At 42.1% G+C, this 14125-nt stretch overlaps 1 protein-coding gene across 17 annotated transcripts in view; it reads right to left on the reverse strand.

Annotated features, from left to right (window-relative positions):
* Window positions 1–14125, reverse strand: part of FNBP1 (formin binding protein 1) — a 91561-nt gene that overhangs the window by 64575 nt on the left and 12861 nt on the right. Inside the window, exon 1 of one of the 17 annotated variants that reach the window (XM_057401516.1) lies at window positions 2151–2177. The exons of the other annotated variants lie outside the window; for them this stretch is intronic. Coding sequence (XP_057257499.1) covers window positions 2151–2162 — 12 coding nt within the window. The 5' untranslated portion in view covers window positions 2163–2177. Of the gene's footprint in view, window positions 1–2150; window positions 2178–14125 lie in introns of those variants that run through there. 17 annotated transcript variants of the gene reach the window in all.

A 14125-nucleotide genomic window follows, 5' to 3' on the forward strand; every position in this document is an offset into this window, starting at 1 on the left:
ACTCCCACAGCTTCACATTACTGCCTACATCCTCTGGCCCTCCAACCTGCCAAATCTCATGTTCTCCCATTTTCACATCCCTATAATATCAACAGATTAAGCAGCACAGACTTTGGATTGTCAATCAAGATGTGCACATAATTAAACTGCTCATACAGCTGTAACTTACTCCTCTTCATCAGATTCCACTGGCTTCCCAACGAGAGCAACACGTGCCAGTACAAACACTTCAAGCCATCCGCAGGTGATGGAGGAGTTTGAACCTACCAGACCTCACATGGGTGGGAAAGCAGAGCCTCTGCCACAAGTCATGTACAACAGCGTCTTCACATTTGTTCAAAGCTTAACACATTCTTGGCTGTACACACAAAAACTGAGGCTCAAAAGAAGAACTTTAGTCATTAACTTGAATGGGAATTGGCCATCCAGGTACCCAGAATGCTCTGGCAGTTGTATCTCCAAGGCAAAGCGTGTTTCCAGCTTCATTTCTGTTGCCCAAATAACCTCACATTCACGGATTCTTTCTGAAACTGGGCTGCATGCTCGTTACACTGACAATGCTTAAAATGGAAATAGGGCTGCCCATTTGCTTTCCTTCATTTGAACGGCTACTTTAAGCTGTCAAATCCCCTCACTTCTTAACTGTTCTACTGAAGTCACATCCCCCAGCTATGCAAAGTATTTTGGGAAGAAGAAACCGAGCCACTAAAGCTTTCTTCCCATTTCTAAGTCACATAACATGGAGTACAAGCAATTATTGAGCAATAAAGAAAGTGTTATTCGTGTGGCCTTTGAAGATCAGCTCAGTGAGAGATTCCTTCCTCTTTCAAGGGTGTTCCCATTTATTGTGAAATAGTTCCACACAAGGCTGGTTCACATCTAAATGACCTCAGTGGGGATGGGACCTTTATTTCCCACCAAGGGGCTTCAGTGTTAACATTACTGAAATAAAGAGGGTGTCCTCACTCTTCTCTTGAATTATAGGCTCAGTTTCTGCAGCCAGACAGCACTCGCTCGGGGTCACTGTCGTCCTGTGCTCAGTAACTGCTTTTCAGACAGACAGATGATGTGGATTCCAGCTCCACCACAGAGCTGGGCCAGAAGTCCTGGAATTTCTACTTGATTTCTAGTGTGAACAAAACATTAGATGCTGGGAGACTTCACTAATTCAATCTGCAGTTTTAATCAGCATGTCAAACCTGCTCAGATTAGACTTACATGGCACTGTTTACCCTACAGCAACCAGGCTGAACTGTCACCATCACACTGTCACCCTTCCTGCTGTTTTCACAGGTACATGTGCAGGAGTGTGAAATGAGGAATGCTAATACAGAGAGAAGTCATGAAGAAAGATCATGATAAAAATTCAGATGCTAATAACAAGGAAAACAAAGCCTTTATATTTAGCATACTCCTGCTATCATTCTAATCCAGCAGCATAATAAAAGTCCAATGACTTAAAGGTGGAGAACATTTGGATACTTTCTACTGCCTCATTCTCCCGGGAGTTTGATTCCGTTTCCTCCCAAAATTACTTGTTTATCCACTGTCCTAAAAACATAAGTAGGAGCAAGGGAATTTAATGCTAATTTTTACCTCTGGTTCATACCTTCTCCTCCCACATCCCACTTACTGGGGTTTTCTTTTTAACACTCTCACCCATTTCCATAAGCAAAAGAATTAAAGTGAAGATCAAGAATACATCACAGTGTTCAAAGTCTAATTTTGGATTCCATGGTTTAACAACTTCTAATTATAAGAATAATTAACAAGACGATGAGACCTTCACAGCCTTGGTGAAGTCCCATATGGCACCCCAGTGCTAGCAGAGCACAACAGAACTCAGATCATCCATCCTCAGAGACCTACAATAAAGCTATATGCAAATGGTAAGTCTCCAGGCAAATTAATAATGAAATAAAATGCATGAAATACAGCCGACCACTGCAAGAGCCTTCCAGAAAACAGAGACGAGCAGGAAAAGGAAAGCACTTCAGCCTCTGCTGACCCAGCCACGACTGAAGAGAGATGACTTCCCACACAAAACTGGTAGGCCATGGTCAGCGAAATCCTCAGTTAATGACGACTAAACCATCCATGTTTAACCATGCAAAGTATGTTATGCATGAAATAGAATACAGGACACTAACCTTTTGCTTCATGCAGCACAGACACAGAGGACTAATAGTACCACAGAAGACACACCGATGGGACAGGGAGACCATCTCCTTTCAGTCTGCATTCAAATGATGCTGTGGCTTCACAGGCTGTTTTCTGAATCTACCCTTCATTACCCTGGTGTATCCGGTTCTCACTTACAAAACTATGATCACATACCATTTTTCATGCAGATCTCCAATCCATCCACATGTGTGTCCTGGGCTCATTTCATTTTAACCTTTAAGTACCAAAATTCTTCCTGATCTTTCACCCTAAACACGGATATTTCTGCTTTAGCTGAGTAGAAAATGCCCCAGGAAAAAAATCATCCATTTACTTTCCCACCTCCATTCTCTCTTTATTGCTATCTCTTAAACTCATTTTTCCATAAAGCCCAAAAGGTTTTTAAATGTCTCTTCTGATTCACCTCAGAACTTGATTTAGTTAGGAGAAAACAGAAACAAAAAAAAAAAAAAAGGTTTTGTGCTGCATCTTTAGACAAGCGAGTGCATTTCAAACTTGAAGGGAAGGGAAATCCCAGAAATCAAGAGTGGAAACAAACTATGTTTTCTGTTGAAATATCTTTCACATTGCTAGATAAACTCAGCTCTAATTGTCTTACTTGTTCTAATAAATATTAGGAATTAAGCAGTTTCTGGTCTATATTTCAGCCTTGAAATGCTTACTCTTCAGCATTTGGCTGAAGCTGAAAAGCAAAACAAAGTTCCACTGTTTATGCCAATTTTACTTGGGATTTGAAATCAAGATGCCCCAGTATAATAGCAAGCAAAGGGTAGCAAGAGGGAGTAACCCTCTTAATTGCTCCGGAGACCAACCACAGTCATCCCCACCCAGAAAATCACCTTCCACAAACTCAAGAGTGACCCCTCCTGCTACTGAAGCAGAAGTGCTGTCTCAGGGACAGGTTTCAGCCATGCCCTGACCCAGCCTTGATGGAAACCAGACTGAAGTCAAACAAGGAGCACTTCTGGAAGAGGCCAGTTGAGCGTATGGCACAGAGACCAGCACTAGGAGAGGAAAATGAACATTACAACCCCACTGAGACAAGAAGCACAACCAGATCGCCAAGGCTGACAACACCTAACAAAAAAAGACCCACCTACTGTAAAAATAAAAAGTAAAGCTGTGTAGGTACATCCCCTCCTATCAACAGTGCTGAGCTTGTGTTCACTTTAGTGTACCTTACAACCTCGTTGTAAGGGAAGATGATGCACAACACCAGACTCTAAAACAGAGTGGTACGTTACAGGTAGCACAATGAACACCAACAGCAAAGCCAGCTTGTGAGCTTGGAAGGCAAAGGGAGGAGCAGCAACTCCCTCGACAGCAGCACAGAGCAGCAAGTGGGCAACACGATGCAGCAGGAGCACAGCCTGAGCACCCAACTCCGTGACCCATTTTTAACACCTATTATGGAAGCCTTGCAAAACCGGACACGTGGTTCACGGGAGGACGCTTCCCTGTGTGAGTACAACCAGTGTCATCGACTGCCAATACACTCACACACACACACCATGTCTCGGTGCCTAGTTCTCTCTGCTGACAGCTCAAACCATGAACTGAAACTACTCCTTCCTGCAACAGCCAGAAGCCTCTGAGTCACTGCTGGCCAGTGGTGGTGCTCCAGGAGCAGCTGGTGCTCCTGCAGGAAACCTGCTCTTGGCTCCAAGAGCTGCTCTCACCACTACAGCTAATAGTCTTCCTCACCGGGGCCCTCTGGATACTGGTGTAAAACCAAGCCTTCTCCTCCCCCTTAAGCCTGTGTATCCTACAAAGGATGTGGTAAAGCAGAACTTGTGGTCCCTCTATAGCAACAGGGTAAGTAACAGTGCTAACACAGCAGCCAGGAAGGAAGGTGAGAGAGAGGATGTGCTATACCAGAGAGGATGCGGTTGCTGGTACTGCAGCAGCTCAAAAAGATGCCACAAGAGGTAAGACAACAGAAGGGAATGATTAATTCTGAGGAGTGGAAAACAGGAGGATGTGAACAACTCAGCTGGAGCAGGATGCAGCTGATGAACAATAGGGAATTAAAAGAATCAGCAGCTGAATCAAAAGATACTGGAGAGGTAGGGAAGTAAGACTCTCTTTTTGCAGGCAAAAAAAAAGCTTAGGGCATGGTTTTCTTGGAACAAGGGAGATTTTGATGTGAAATTATGTAGTCTACATGTCCTGGATGACACACGTGGAAGAACAGAGTCCATCTAGTACAGAGCATTGTAAAGGTGCTCTTTTTTATTCAATTACCTGAAAAGGTCATACAGAGGCACAATCTGCTGCTATCAGTGGGAGATACTTCTAAGAAACTTGTGCTACGTCTCTAGAAAAAGGAAATGTGCATCTGAAAGGTGTCAAAACTTCATGCTTTTGAAAACGAGTGTTAGTTTTCTTCAGATAAGGAAAAGGTAAGGCGCAAAAAACCAGTCTGCAATGTCCAAGGATACTAATGTCCAAGCACACTAATAGATGGCCACGCTGCAGCAGCAATTCATTTCCTTCAAATAAGATTATACATGTTGAGGTTTGAGGCACTGCATGACTTCACCACAATGAGAACCATCTGTCATAAGCAGACCATTCAGAAATGAACACTTCTTTTCAAGCACACAATTCTGCCTATAAAATACACACAAGAAACCCCAGAATGGGACACAGTTTTGTTTCAAAATACACTATAATGTGCAAATTATAACCCAGGATATAAGAAAGCTCTTTAAAAGCAAGACAGTAAGAGAGAAACCTCAACTAATGCCAGATGTAAGGTCAGAAATGCCAAAAACTTATTGAAGGGCTGAATGCATTTCAGCCTTTTTCTGTACATGTTCAGTTCTTTAAGCTGAAGTCAAACATGCACATGCTGCTTCTCCTTTTGGCAATACTAGTCCAATTCAACCGACTGAACTTATTCCTACCAAGTATGGGGATAAGCAGCACAATCAAGACCTTAAAATCCAGGCTCGTTCATTAAGCAAAGACTCCTAACTACTAAAACATACTGGGACCCAGAGAGATGATGCATTTCTACCATTAGCGCTAATGATAACCACAAAACTCATTTAAAAAAACAAAGCAGCAAAACAAAGCTATGCTAACCTCTTCCTTCTGCTCATCCTGGGGGAGAAGGAATGAGACAAGGATTTGGTTTTGCTGACAATATCCAGAGCTGCAGACTGAAAGCTGCACCAACCCACAGGGATTCGCTGTTCTGTGTGTTGTAAGTAAGAGCCTCGAAAACGAGCAGATTCTGGTGCATTATTGCCCTGCTGCTGGGATAGGATAAATAATGAGCTGCAGCCCAGCCCCAGACCCAAGCTGCCTCCCGTAGGACTTGCAGCATGGTAACAATGCTAAATATATGTTGTTGTTCCAGTAAGGTTTTTCAGTTGACAGTGTTGCAACTTCTCACTGTTCCCCAGCACCATCCCACTTCCCTGATTCAATATGCACCCCATTCTTGGACTCTGAAATTATTTGAACAAATGCAATTTTAGAACTAATTCCCAGCAAATCTTTCGGTGCCTGGCTGCATCTCTGGATTAACTGTTGACCGATTTTCATCCTCTTTTCCCCATTCAGCAAAGCTCTCCCTTAATAATACCAGCTGTTAAAACAAAGATCAACAAGATCTCTTGCCCACACAGTTTCCCCTTTGGGCAGCTGTGTACTAATAATTAAAAAGGAACCACAGAGTGTTCCTGCTTATTGCATGGATAACTACAACAGGAAAACAAACAAGCCTCTGATCCATTTAGAAGATGACACACAAAACCAGCAATTCTGCCCTCTTATCTACAGCACTACTGAATTACAGCGGTGGAATCTTATCCACAAGAACAATACTTCAAACCATAGGAGGCTGTGGGAATGTATTTTGGGGAAACTAGCTTTTTGTCCAACTTCTTTGTAAACCAGTGTCATACTGGATTCATCATGTTGAATATCCAGGCTGTTCTAAGCTTTCCCAAAGTTGGGCTTCTTCAGCTTGGAGAAGAGAAAGCTCCTTAAGGGGAGTCCTTAGAGCAGCTCCAAATGCCTAGAAGGGCCAATGGGAAACATGAAGAGGGGCTCTGGACAAAGGCCTGTAGGGACAGGCCAAGGGGAATGGCTTTAACCTGCCAGAGGGGAGACTGAGATGAGCTCTTGGGCAGAAGCTCTTCCCTGTGAGGGTGCTGAGGTGCTGGCACAGGGTGCCCAGAGAAGCTGTGGCTGCCCCATCCCTGGCAGTGTTCAAGGCCAGGTTGGACACAGGGGTTTGGAGCAAGCTGCTCTAGTGGAAGGTGTCCCTGCCCGTGGCAGGGGTTGGAGCTGGATGAGCTTGAAGGCCCCTTCCAACACAAACCAGGCTGGGATGCTATCAAAGTGTACTTATTTTGTCATTAGTATCAAACTCTTTCATATACAGCACTGGTCTAAGCACACAGCTGAAGTTTAGGAACTCCTGAATTTCAATCCCATTCTGTTACATTCCCTGGAGAAGTCATATTTACATGAGGGTTATTTTGCTTGGTTTTGGGGGGATTTAATTCACTTATTTTCATATAAGCACTTCAAAAAAAAAAAAAAATCAGTATCGTTGAAATTTGCAAAACAAGAGCCCTTGATCTCCCTCTACCTAAACCTAACCCACACAGGCTACACTTAAAAACCAAAGTAAAGGTCTCCCAGGTATGCCTGGTATTCTCAATAGCAGAACTTCTCATCTTCTAATCTCCCTTAACTAAATCACCTGTCAGATGTAGAACTGAGCACGTGTACAAATCGCTACAGTGATACCGATGCAAAGATGTATTTATTAAACAGAACAGCCTTTACTCCTCTAATTCATTTTTGACTCCTCCGACTGTGAAGCACTGAAACGCAACCACTAAATTCACTGCAGGCACTGTGCCCCTGCGGGAAGTTTATGCAGACACTTGAAACAGAAAAGCACTGCAGAAAGGCACTTGGCTGGAGGTTGCCTCCCGGAATCACTGGAGCAATGGCAATACCCGGGGTCAAAAAAAAAAGCCCCCTCCCAAGCGTGACCAAAGCCCTTCCCTGAAGTTCAAATGTAAAGTGAAAATCTGAACTGGATGTTCCCTCCTCTTTTTCCAAATTAAATGGAACTAACAGCTGAGAAAGACTAAAGGACTCCTTTGCAGATGGGGTTCAAAGAGCATTTAACATCTTAAACACCGTGACGTTACAAATACAGTCCTAGATTTTTCAAGGGCTACTTCACATTCAGGACCAGATAAGATTACAGCTATGCCTTAAGTATTTCTATCTGCCCCTGCATTCCAATTTTAACCCAGAACTTTTATCAGCTGCTTCTGATCTGGTCCAAGAAACAGTGAAGTTTCCAAAGCAGAAGACTTCTCAGAGAGACATACACAATTCAGAAAGTCTAATGCAATAGATGGAACAGTGTCATTCTGAGTACATAGCACTTCAAATGCCTGCAAAGCTAGGCATAAATCCAACTTAATTTTTTAACACAAAACTGATCACTTCAAAATTTGTTAACAAACTCTTTCAAAGTCATTCCAGAATTCAGCAGCACTCACTCATACGCTCCTCTCTGAAGTCAAGCACATTGGCAAAATAAACCCAGATTAATTCTGCAACTAAGCCAGAATCAGAAAACAAGCAAAGAGATGAAGAAAAGCTGTAGAGAATATTCCATAAATCCACCTACCGGGGTTTGTCACACAGCTTTTGACTACTGCGAGACCCAGCTCTCCCTAGAGCTATGACAATGGCAACCAAGACACCCAGCCAACAGCCTGTTAAATATTTTCCTATTACCTATTACTTTTCTCATCTTGGCCTTTCATGATAAATGCTCCAGAAAAAGGACTAACCCTGCACACACTCCATAGAGACAGGCCACTGATTTTGACAACAGTTTCAGGCTGATCCCACTTGTATGAAATACTCAAACTTTAAGCTGAATCCTGCCATGCCTCTTCTCTGCAAAAGAAGATACCTGTATGGCCACAGAATTAGTCATAGAATCATAGATTACTTAGGGTTGGAAAGGACCTTAAGATCATCTAGTTCCAACCCCCCTGCCACAGGCAGGGACACCTCACACTAAACCATGTCACCCAAGGCCTCGTCCAACCTGGTCTTGAACACTGCCAGGGATGGAGCATTCACAACCTCCCTGGGCAACCCATTCCAGTGCCTCACCACCCTAACAGGAAGGAATTTCCTCCTTATATCCAATCTAAACTTCCCCTGTTTAAGTTTGAACCCGTTACCCCTTGTCCTATCACTACAGTCCCTAATGAAGAGTCCCTCCCCAGCATCCCTATAGGCCCCCTTCAGATACTGGAAGGCTGCTATGAGGTCTCCACGCAGCCTTCTCTTCTCCAGGCTGAACAGCCCCAACTTCCTCAGCCTGTCTTGATACAGGAGGTGCTCCAGTCCAGAATTAACAAGCTAAAATATGGTCAAACTACAATGAATGTGGCAACTGTACCACTGACACATCTTGCCGGGGATCAGAAACGTCTATAGCAAAGCATATATTGCTATCCATAAACAAAGATTCCCTTGGAGGGAGAGAGCATATACTCATATGCATTCACACATGCCCAATTCTATTCCATTCCTATGAAGTTCCTCCTCAGTTAACCACTCCCATTAGTTACAGTGTGAACTCACGTTAAATCAAAAGTAATCGCATTTCCCTTCACCAAATAATCACTGTATAAAGCCTCTCTGAAACTCCAGCGGGTCTCTCCCCTCCTCCCAACAGAAGCCTCCCTCAGTTCTCAATAATAAGATTGCAGCAAAAACAAATGAATGCATCAAAGTAGGTGGAATAAAGAAGGGGAAATATTGTGCAAAATGCTGACCCACCAAAAGCACACAAAGCATTTCTTCAGTAGCCACAACGAATAATTTAATCTGAGGCAAATTACCAAACAAACATCAATTAAATTACATGCTGGAATACAAGAGAAAGTTCTCCCACACACATTTCAGGTTTGCAGAGTCAATAGAGCAGCACGCACACAGCTCAGTACAAGGCTCTGTGGACTGTGGTGGAGTCACCCGAGCTGCTTGCTCAAGGGTACTCCAGATTCTCCATAGGGTGAGACAATTACAAGCATCTAAAGAGGTAAATATAACTCCACCACACTATTCTTGTTTGAATGTTTGTTTAGAGAGAGCATGTGTCACCTAGCTTTGTAAAATGGGAAGAAATCTGCATTTCCTACCCTATAAACATGACATTCATGAAACATACACAACTAGAGCTTTATAACACAATTATCTCCACCATCCATAAGTTTTAAGCGCCCAGCCATCTCAACCAGAGAGCATTTGAAGCAAGCTGTAGCAGCAGTAGAGATCCCCCAGCTCTAATAGGAGCCCCATTGTGCTGAGTGCTGTCTGAACACCCAACAGATCCGAAATACAGACCAGCTCACAGAGAAATCAGAGACAAGCACAACACAGCAACTAAGACGTAGTGGTTTGGTGACTCCCACAAAGATGCTATAGTAAGGCCACACTCCAAGCCCCAACAGACAGAGCTCAAGTTCAATGTGTTAACCATACTGTGCTAACCAATATAACCCAAAATCACAGTTTCTAGAAAGTAGGGCATCCACTGACTGTGCAAAGCTTCCAACCTGGCTCCCTACGCAGCCTCCAGCCTCACGAAGTACAACACTCAGAAGATTTTATGGAAATAAAACACAATTACACTCTCTTTTGACCAATACAACTTGGAAACCTGAGCATCAGGAATAAATAATGCTTCATAATGTTTCACCATCCTGGGCAAGAAGAAAAACATCCTTTGATCCCTTAAGGACTGCTTCCCTCAGGAGGATACTCTGCTCATCAGCTGGACAGGAAAGTCTAGCTGAGCAAAAATGGTAATTCAGTTTTCTTGTGACTACAAACCTCGTGTCCTTGGGTTTCAGGAGACCCACAAGAGTATTTTATAACTCATGCTGTAGCAGTGGTGATGGTTCCACACCACAGATTTCAGGCCTTCACAATGCTTGAAGCAGCATGCAGCTTTACAACCCTAATGGGAATTGTATCAGGGAACTCTACTAGTCTACTTTTTAGACAGTCATGAAGAAAAGCACTACCTAATTTCGAACAGTGCATATTTGAGCTCAGATCAAAAGCCACATGTATGACACACCATTCTGGCCACTTGCTTTCACCCAGCTCATCTTCCAGTGCTACATACTTGCCTAAGTCCAGCATCGGTGAAACAAGGGACAGCACAGGGTTTGATTTGGTGGGTTTGTGTTTAGTTCCATTCTAAACACACATCTGCGACAAGTTTATATTGAATTCCAAGTTCTGAACAGTGAATCAGTCCCAGTTCATACACCTCAGATGGAAGCTCTGCTGCAGCAGTTAATAACATGTTGTACCCATCTAAACAGTTCTCACTACAAAGTTTGGATTTAATCTCATAGTAAAAGCACATTTTTAGACCTTAAAAATAGGCTTCTACAGTTTAGAAGCTTTTAAAGTTTTAAAATCCATTTACATCCCTCTTCTCCAAGAAGTGCCAGAGAAAATACAGTGTTTTGGGGGGAGGAGGGCGTTGGTTTACTACACAAAGACAACAAAAGAAAAATGGTTTAGACCCTATCTGACATTTAAATACCAATTTACAAACTTAAGACGGAATGAAAAATACCCATGACAGAACTCAGGCTGACTGAATCCACTCTCATTAAATCCACATTATGTTAGTTTACCTACCTGTAAAGGCAACTATTTTTCAACGTAAATCCTAGAGTGTCTATTGAGATTAAATGCGTATCAAAGCACGCAATAAATGTACCCTTTGGCATCTAGATAAAAGCACTAAGAGAAGCCTCATAAAATAATGAGATCTACAGTAAAACCTAGAGCACAATGGAACTCCAAGACAATTAATACTGCCAGGAACAGATTCCTACCAACTGCGCTAAGCCCAGGACGCACAACACGTTTCAAATACAGATCTCCAAATTCTTTACAAAGCTGGTAAGGCTACAGCAAGCAGACAAGAATTTCAAACTCTCTTTTTAAGGAGTTTAGAACCAACAAAGCTTCTGGTATGTTAGTGCCATTGCAGACTCTTGGAACACTGCAGGCATTTACAAGTGCTAGCAAATTAATATGCTGCACCGACTCATTTGGTGAACAATCTCATTCAGATCTTAAGCTGCTTGTCCTGTGTTCTGAATGTGTTACAGGCTGAAAAAATCTGAGGCACCAAAGATACTTTCTGAAAGGGTGCTGGAGCTTTTCAGGCATAAAGCCGCTTGCTGTACTTTGGACTGATTACTGGGCCAGTGAAAAAAAGGCATTCTGGCTTGAAGACAAACAAACCCAAGACCACCACATAAATCATGATGTTATTAGTCAAAGGACTAACACAAACTGCAGTTCAATGTTATTAAAATCGTAATAACAGCATTAACGGAGAGCTGCTGGTTAAGTTTGGAGCCAGTGTTATAGCACAGCCTGTTTTAAAGGAGTGTTTCCTGATGAATTGCTCTACTAAGAGTATGTCATAGCAAAGAGTGCTGTGCACAGAGCACATGCGGTGAGTATTTGTGAATAAAACTACACAGATGTGTGATCCCGATTTCCACTCTTCTCACATTCCTGGAAGATCAAATAGAAGGCTTGTGGTACAAGAACAACAAAAAATAAACAAACAGAGGAAACGCTTACATTATAACGTGCTGCTTGTGCTTTCCTATCACAGCAATAACAAACCATAAAGTATCAAAAGAGAATGACAAGCACAGATCTGCTCTTTTCTATTATTACTGTGGGAGGAAATGTAACAAATGTTTGTTTCATTTCCAGAAAGAACTCCACAGGTCTATTTGGAATAAACAGTGCCCACAAATTATAGGCAAATCTGTTACAAATTCACTTCTCCATAAGCCTGCTATTCAAAACAAGCAGCTGATAACATAGCAATAAAATGAATATGGCCAGTTCACGGGTAAAATACTGCAAACAGCTCAAGAGTAAACTGGCATCTCACAAGAGAACCATAAATTTAGGTCAGCTTGTAGCCGCGCTGCTCAACAGAACAGGAAACAACGTGATGTGCAGAATAAGATGTCGGTCACTTGGGCTCACTTTTTCCTGAAGCAAGAGAAGAATTACAGCTAACTTTCAGTATTAATTCTGCACTCTTGCTTCAACTGGAAGCCTGCATGCTGAAAGGCGGAGACCAGCTCATCCCATCTGGGGAACAGAAACTCTTTCTGGTAACATCCACGCACATATTCACAGCGCGACAGCCTGCAAAGAGACATGAAGCTGTCTCCTACAAGCCATTATTTCTGAGCAGGGCAATGTAGGGCATCTCACAACTACATCTTTAAGGACCAAGTAATTAACTCCTCAAATGAAAAGAAAACACACTCACATTCCATCTTCCATCAGGGATGTGTGAATATCACCCCCACACAACTTCAAAAGTTCAGACCGGGAGGGTTTTAAGCACATGCCATTAAATATTGATGTTGTACTTCATTTTCTTGCATGACTGTTTATTTGAAGGAAATTAATTGGTATATTGGGAAAATAATCCTTTGAAATGTGGCTGTAAGACATACAGACTTTATAGCACCCAGTGAGCACTGCAATTCTAGCACGGAGAATCTATTCTGGGTATCTATCAGCATACTACATTGATTTTCAATGTAAGAAGACACAATAAAATAGATAGCCTCTGTTTTACATTTTGTCTCAGAGTACGGTAGCTATACAGTAGTTTAGAATTTTAAAACACATAAGAACTTCCATAACAAACGTAGGTGCAAGAGAAATCACCCTCTTTTTCCCCCAGAGTCACAAGATGGGAGAGGTTTGAGATCTGCATATGATTTCCATGTCCTCAAGTGACATCCACTCCACCCCTCCAAATCTTGCTTAATTCATATGTACTTCACCTGAGCTCAAGACTAGAGTACAGGGCATCTGCATGCACTGGAGAAGAACTTCTTAGTCAGGATATTGGAGACACGAACACTTTAGCAAACCACATGCCTGAAATGAGAGCGAAGGTTCTGAACATTGCCCTGCCTTGCACAGCCATCACTGCAAGCAGTGACAGATGTTCAGAGAGCAGAGTCAGCATTACTAAATTAAGCACAATGATCTAAATTTCTTATTAACCTAAAAAAAAAAAAAGCCAAAGACCTACAATGCAGACAGACAGAATGGATGGATGCAGAAACAAAAAGCCCACAGCTTCAGTTCTTATCTGCACTGAAGTAACTGAAATTACTCAAAGGGCTGAAGAATAATGTTTAATCTTATAAACTGTCATTTAGTTGAACAATGCTATAAAATATAAGCAATTGCTAAACCAACAGATGCACTAATCACTAGTTTAAGCAATATTTTACACCAATGCAAGCGCTTTGCAAGACGAAGCTTATCACAAGGGTTCCATGTTAGAAGTGATAGTGGTGGCGAGGTAAAAATAAATCTCGAGTTTATCTTCTCCCTCAAATTAAAAAGCTGTAACTTAAGCAAAAGTAATGAATTTCACTACAGGCAAAATCCCCAATATTATCTAACTTTTCGTATCTTTGCTTTCTTCTCACCTTTGTAATTGATATTGCATTGTACTTGTCCGTCTAGACTTAAGAAAACCACATGGTTTACAGACTTCAGCTATTTTGAAACATGGATGTTAAGGAAACATGTATTGGTTCATTTCTACAACAGTAATCAACATTTGATCTTGGGCCAGGAAGATCAAAAAATACTCTTTGTTCTATTTTCTTTTTAATGTCAGTGCAAAATATAGGATAAATACCATCTTCTAAATCTGAACTTAAATACAATCCTTAGGTAACTGAACTGCCCTAGAAAAACAGACAAAAAGAAACAAAAATAGTCAGAATGCTCACTGCCTGAAATGCTTACCCAGAAAGCAATTTCAAGAAATAAGAGC

The sequence above is a fragment of the Pezoporus wallicus genome, unplaced genomic scaffold (genome assembly GCF_028554395.1).
Source record: "Pezoporus wallicus isolate ANWC-B61680 ecotype Strahan unplaced genomic scaffold, APGP_CSIRO_Pwel_v1 contig_8013, whole genome shotgun sequence".
NCBI classification, from domain to species: domain Eukaryota; kingdom Metazoa; phylum Chordata; class Aves; order Psittaciformes; family Psittacidae; genus Pezoporus; species Pezoporus wallicus.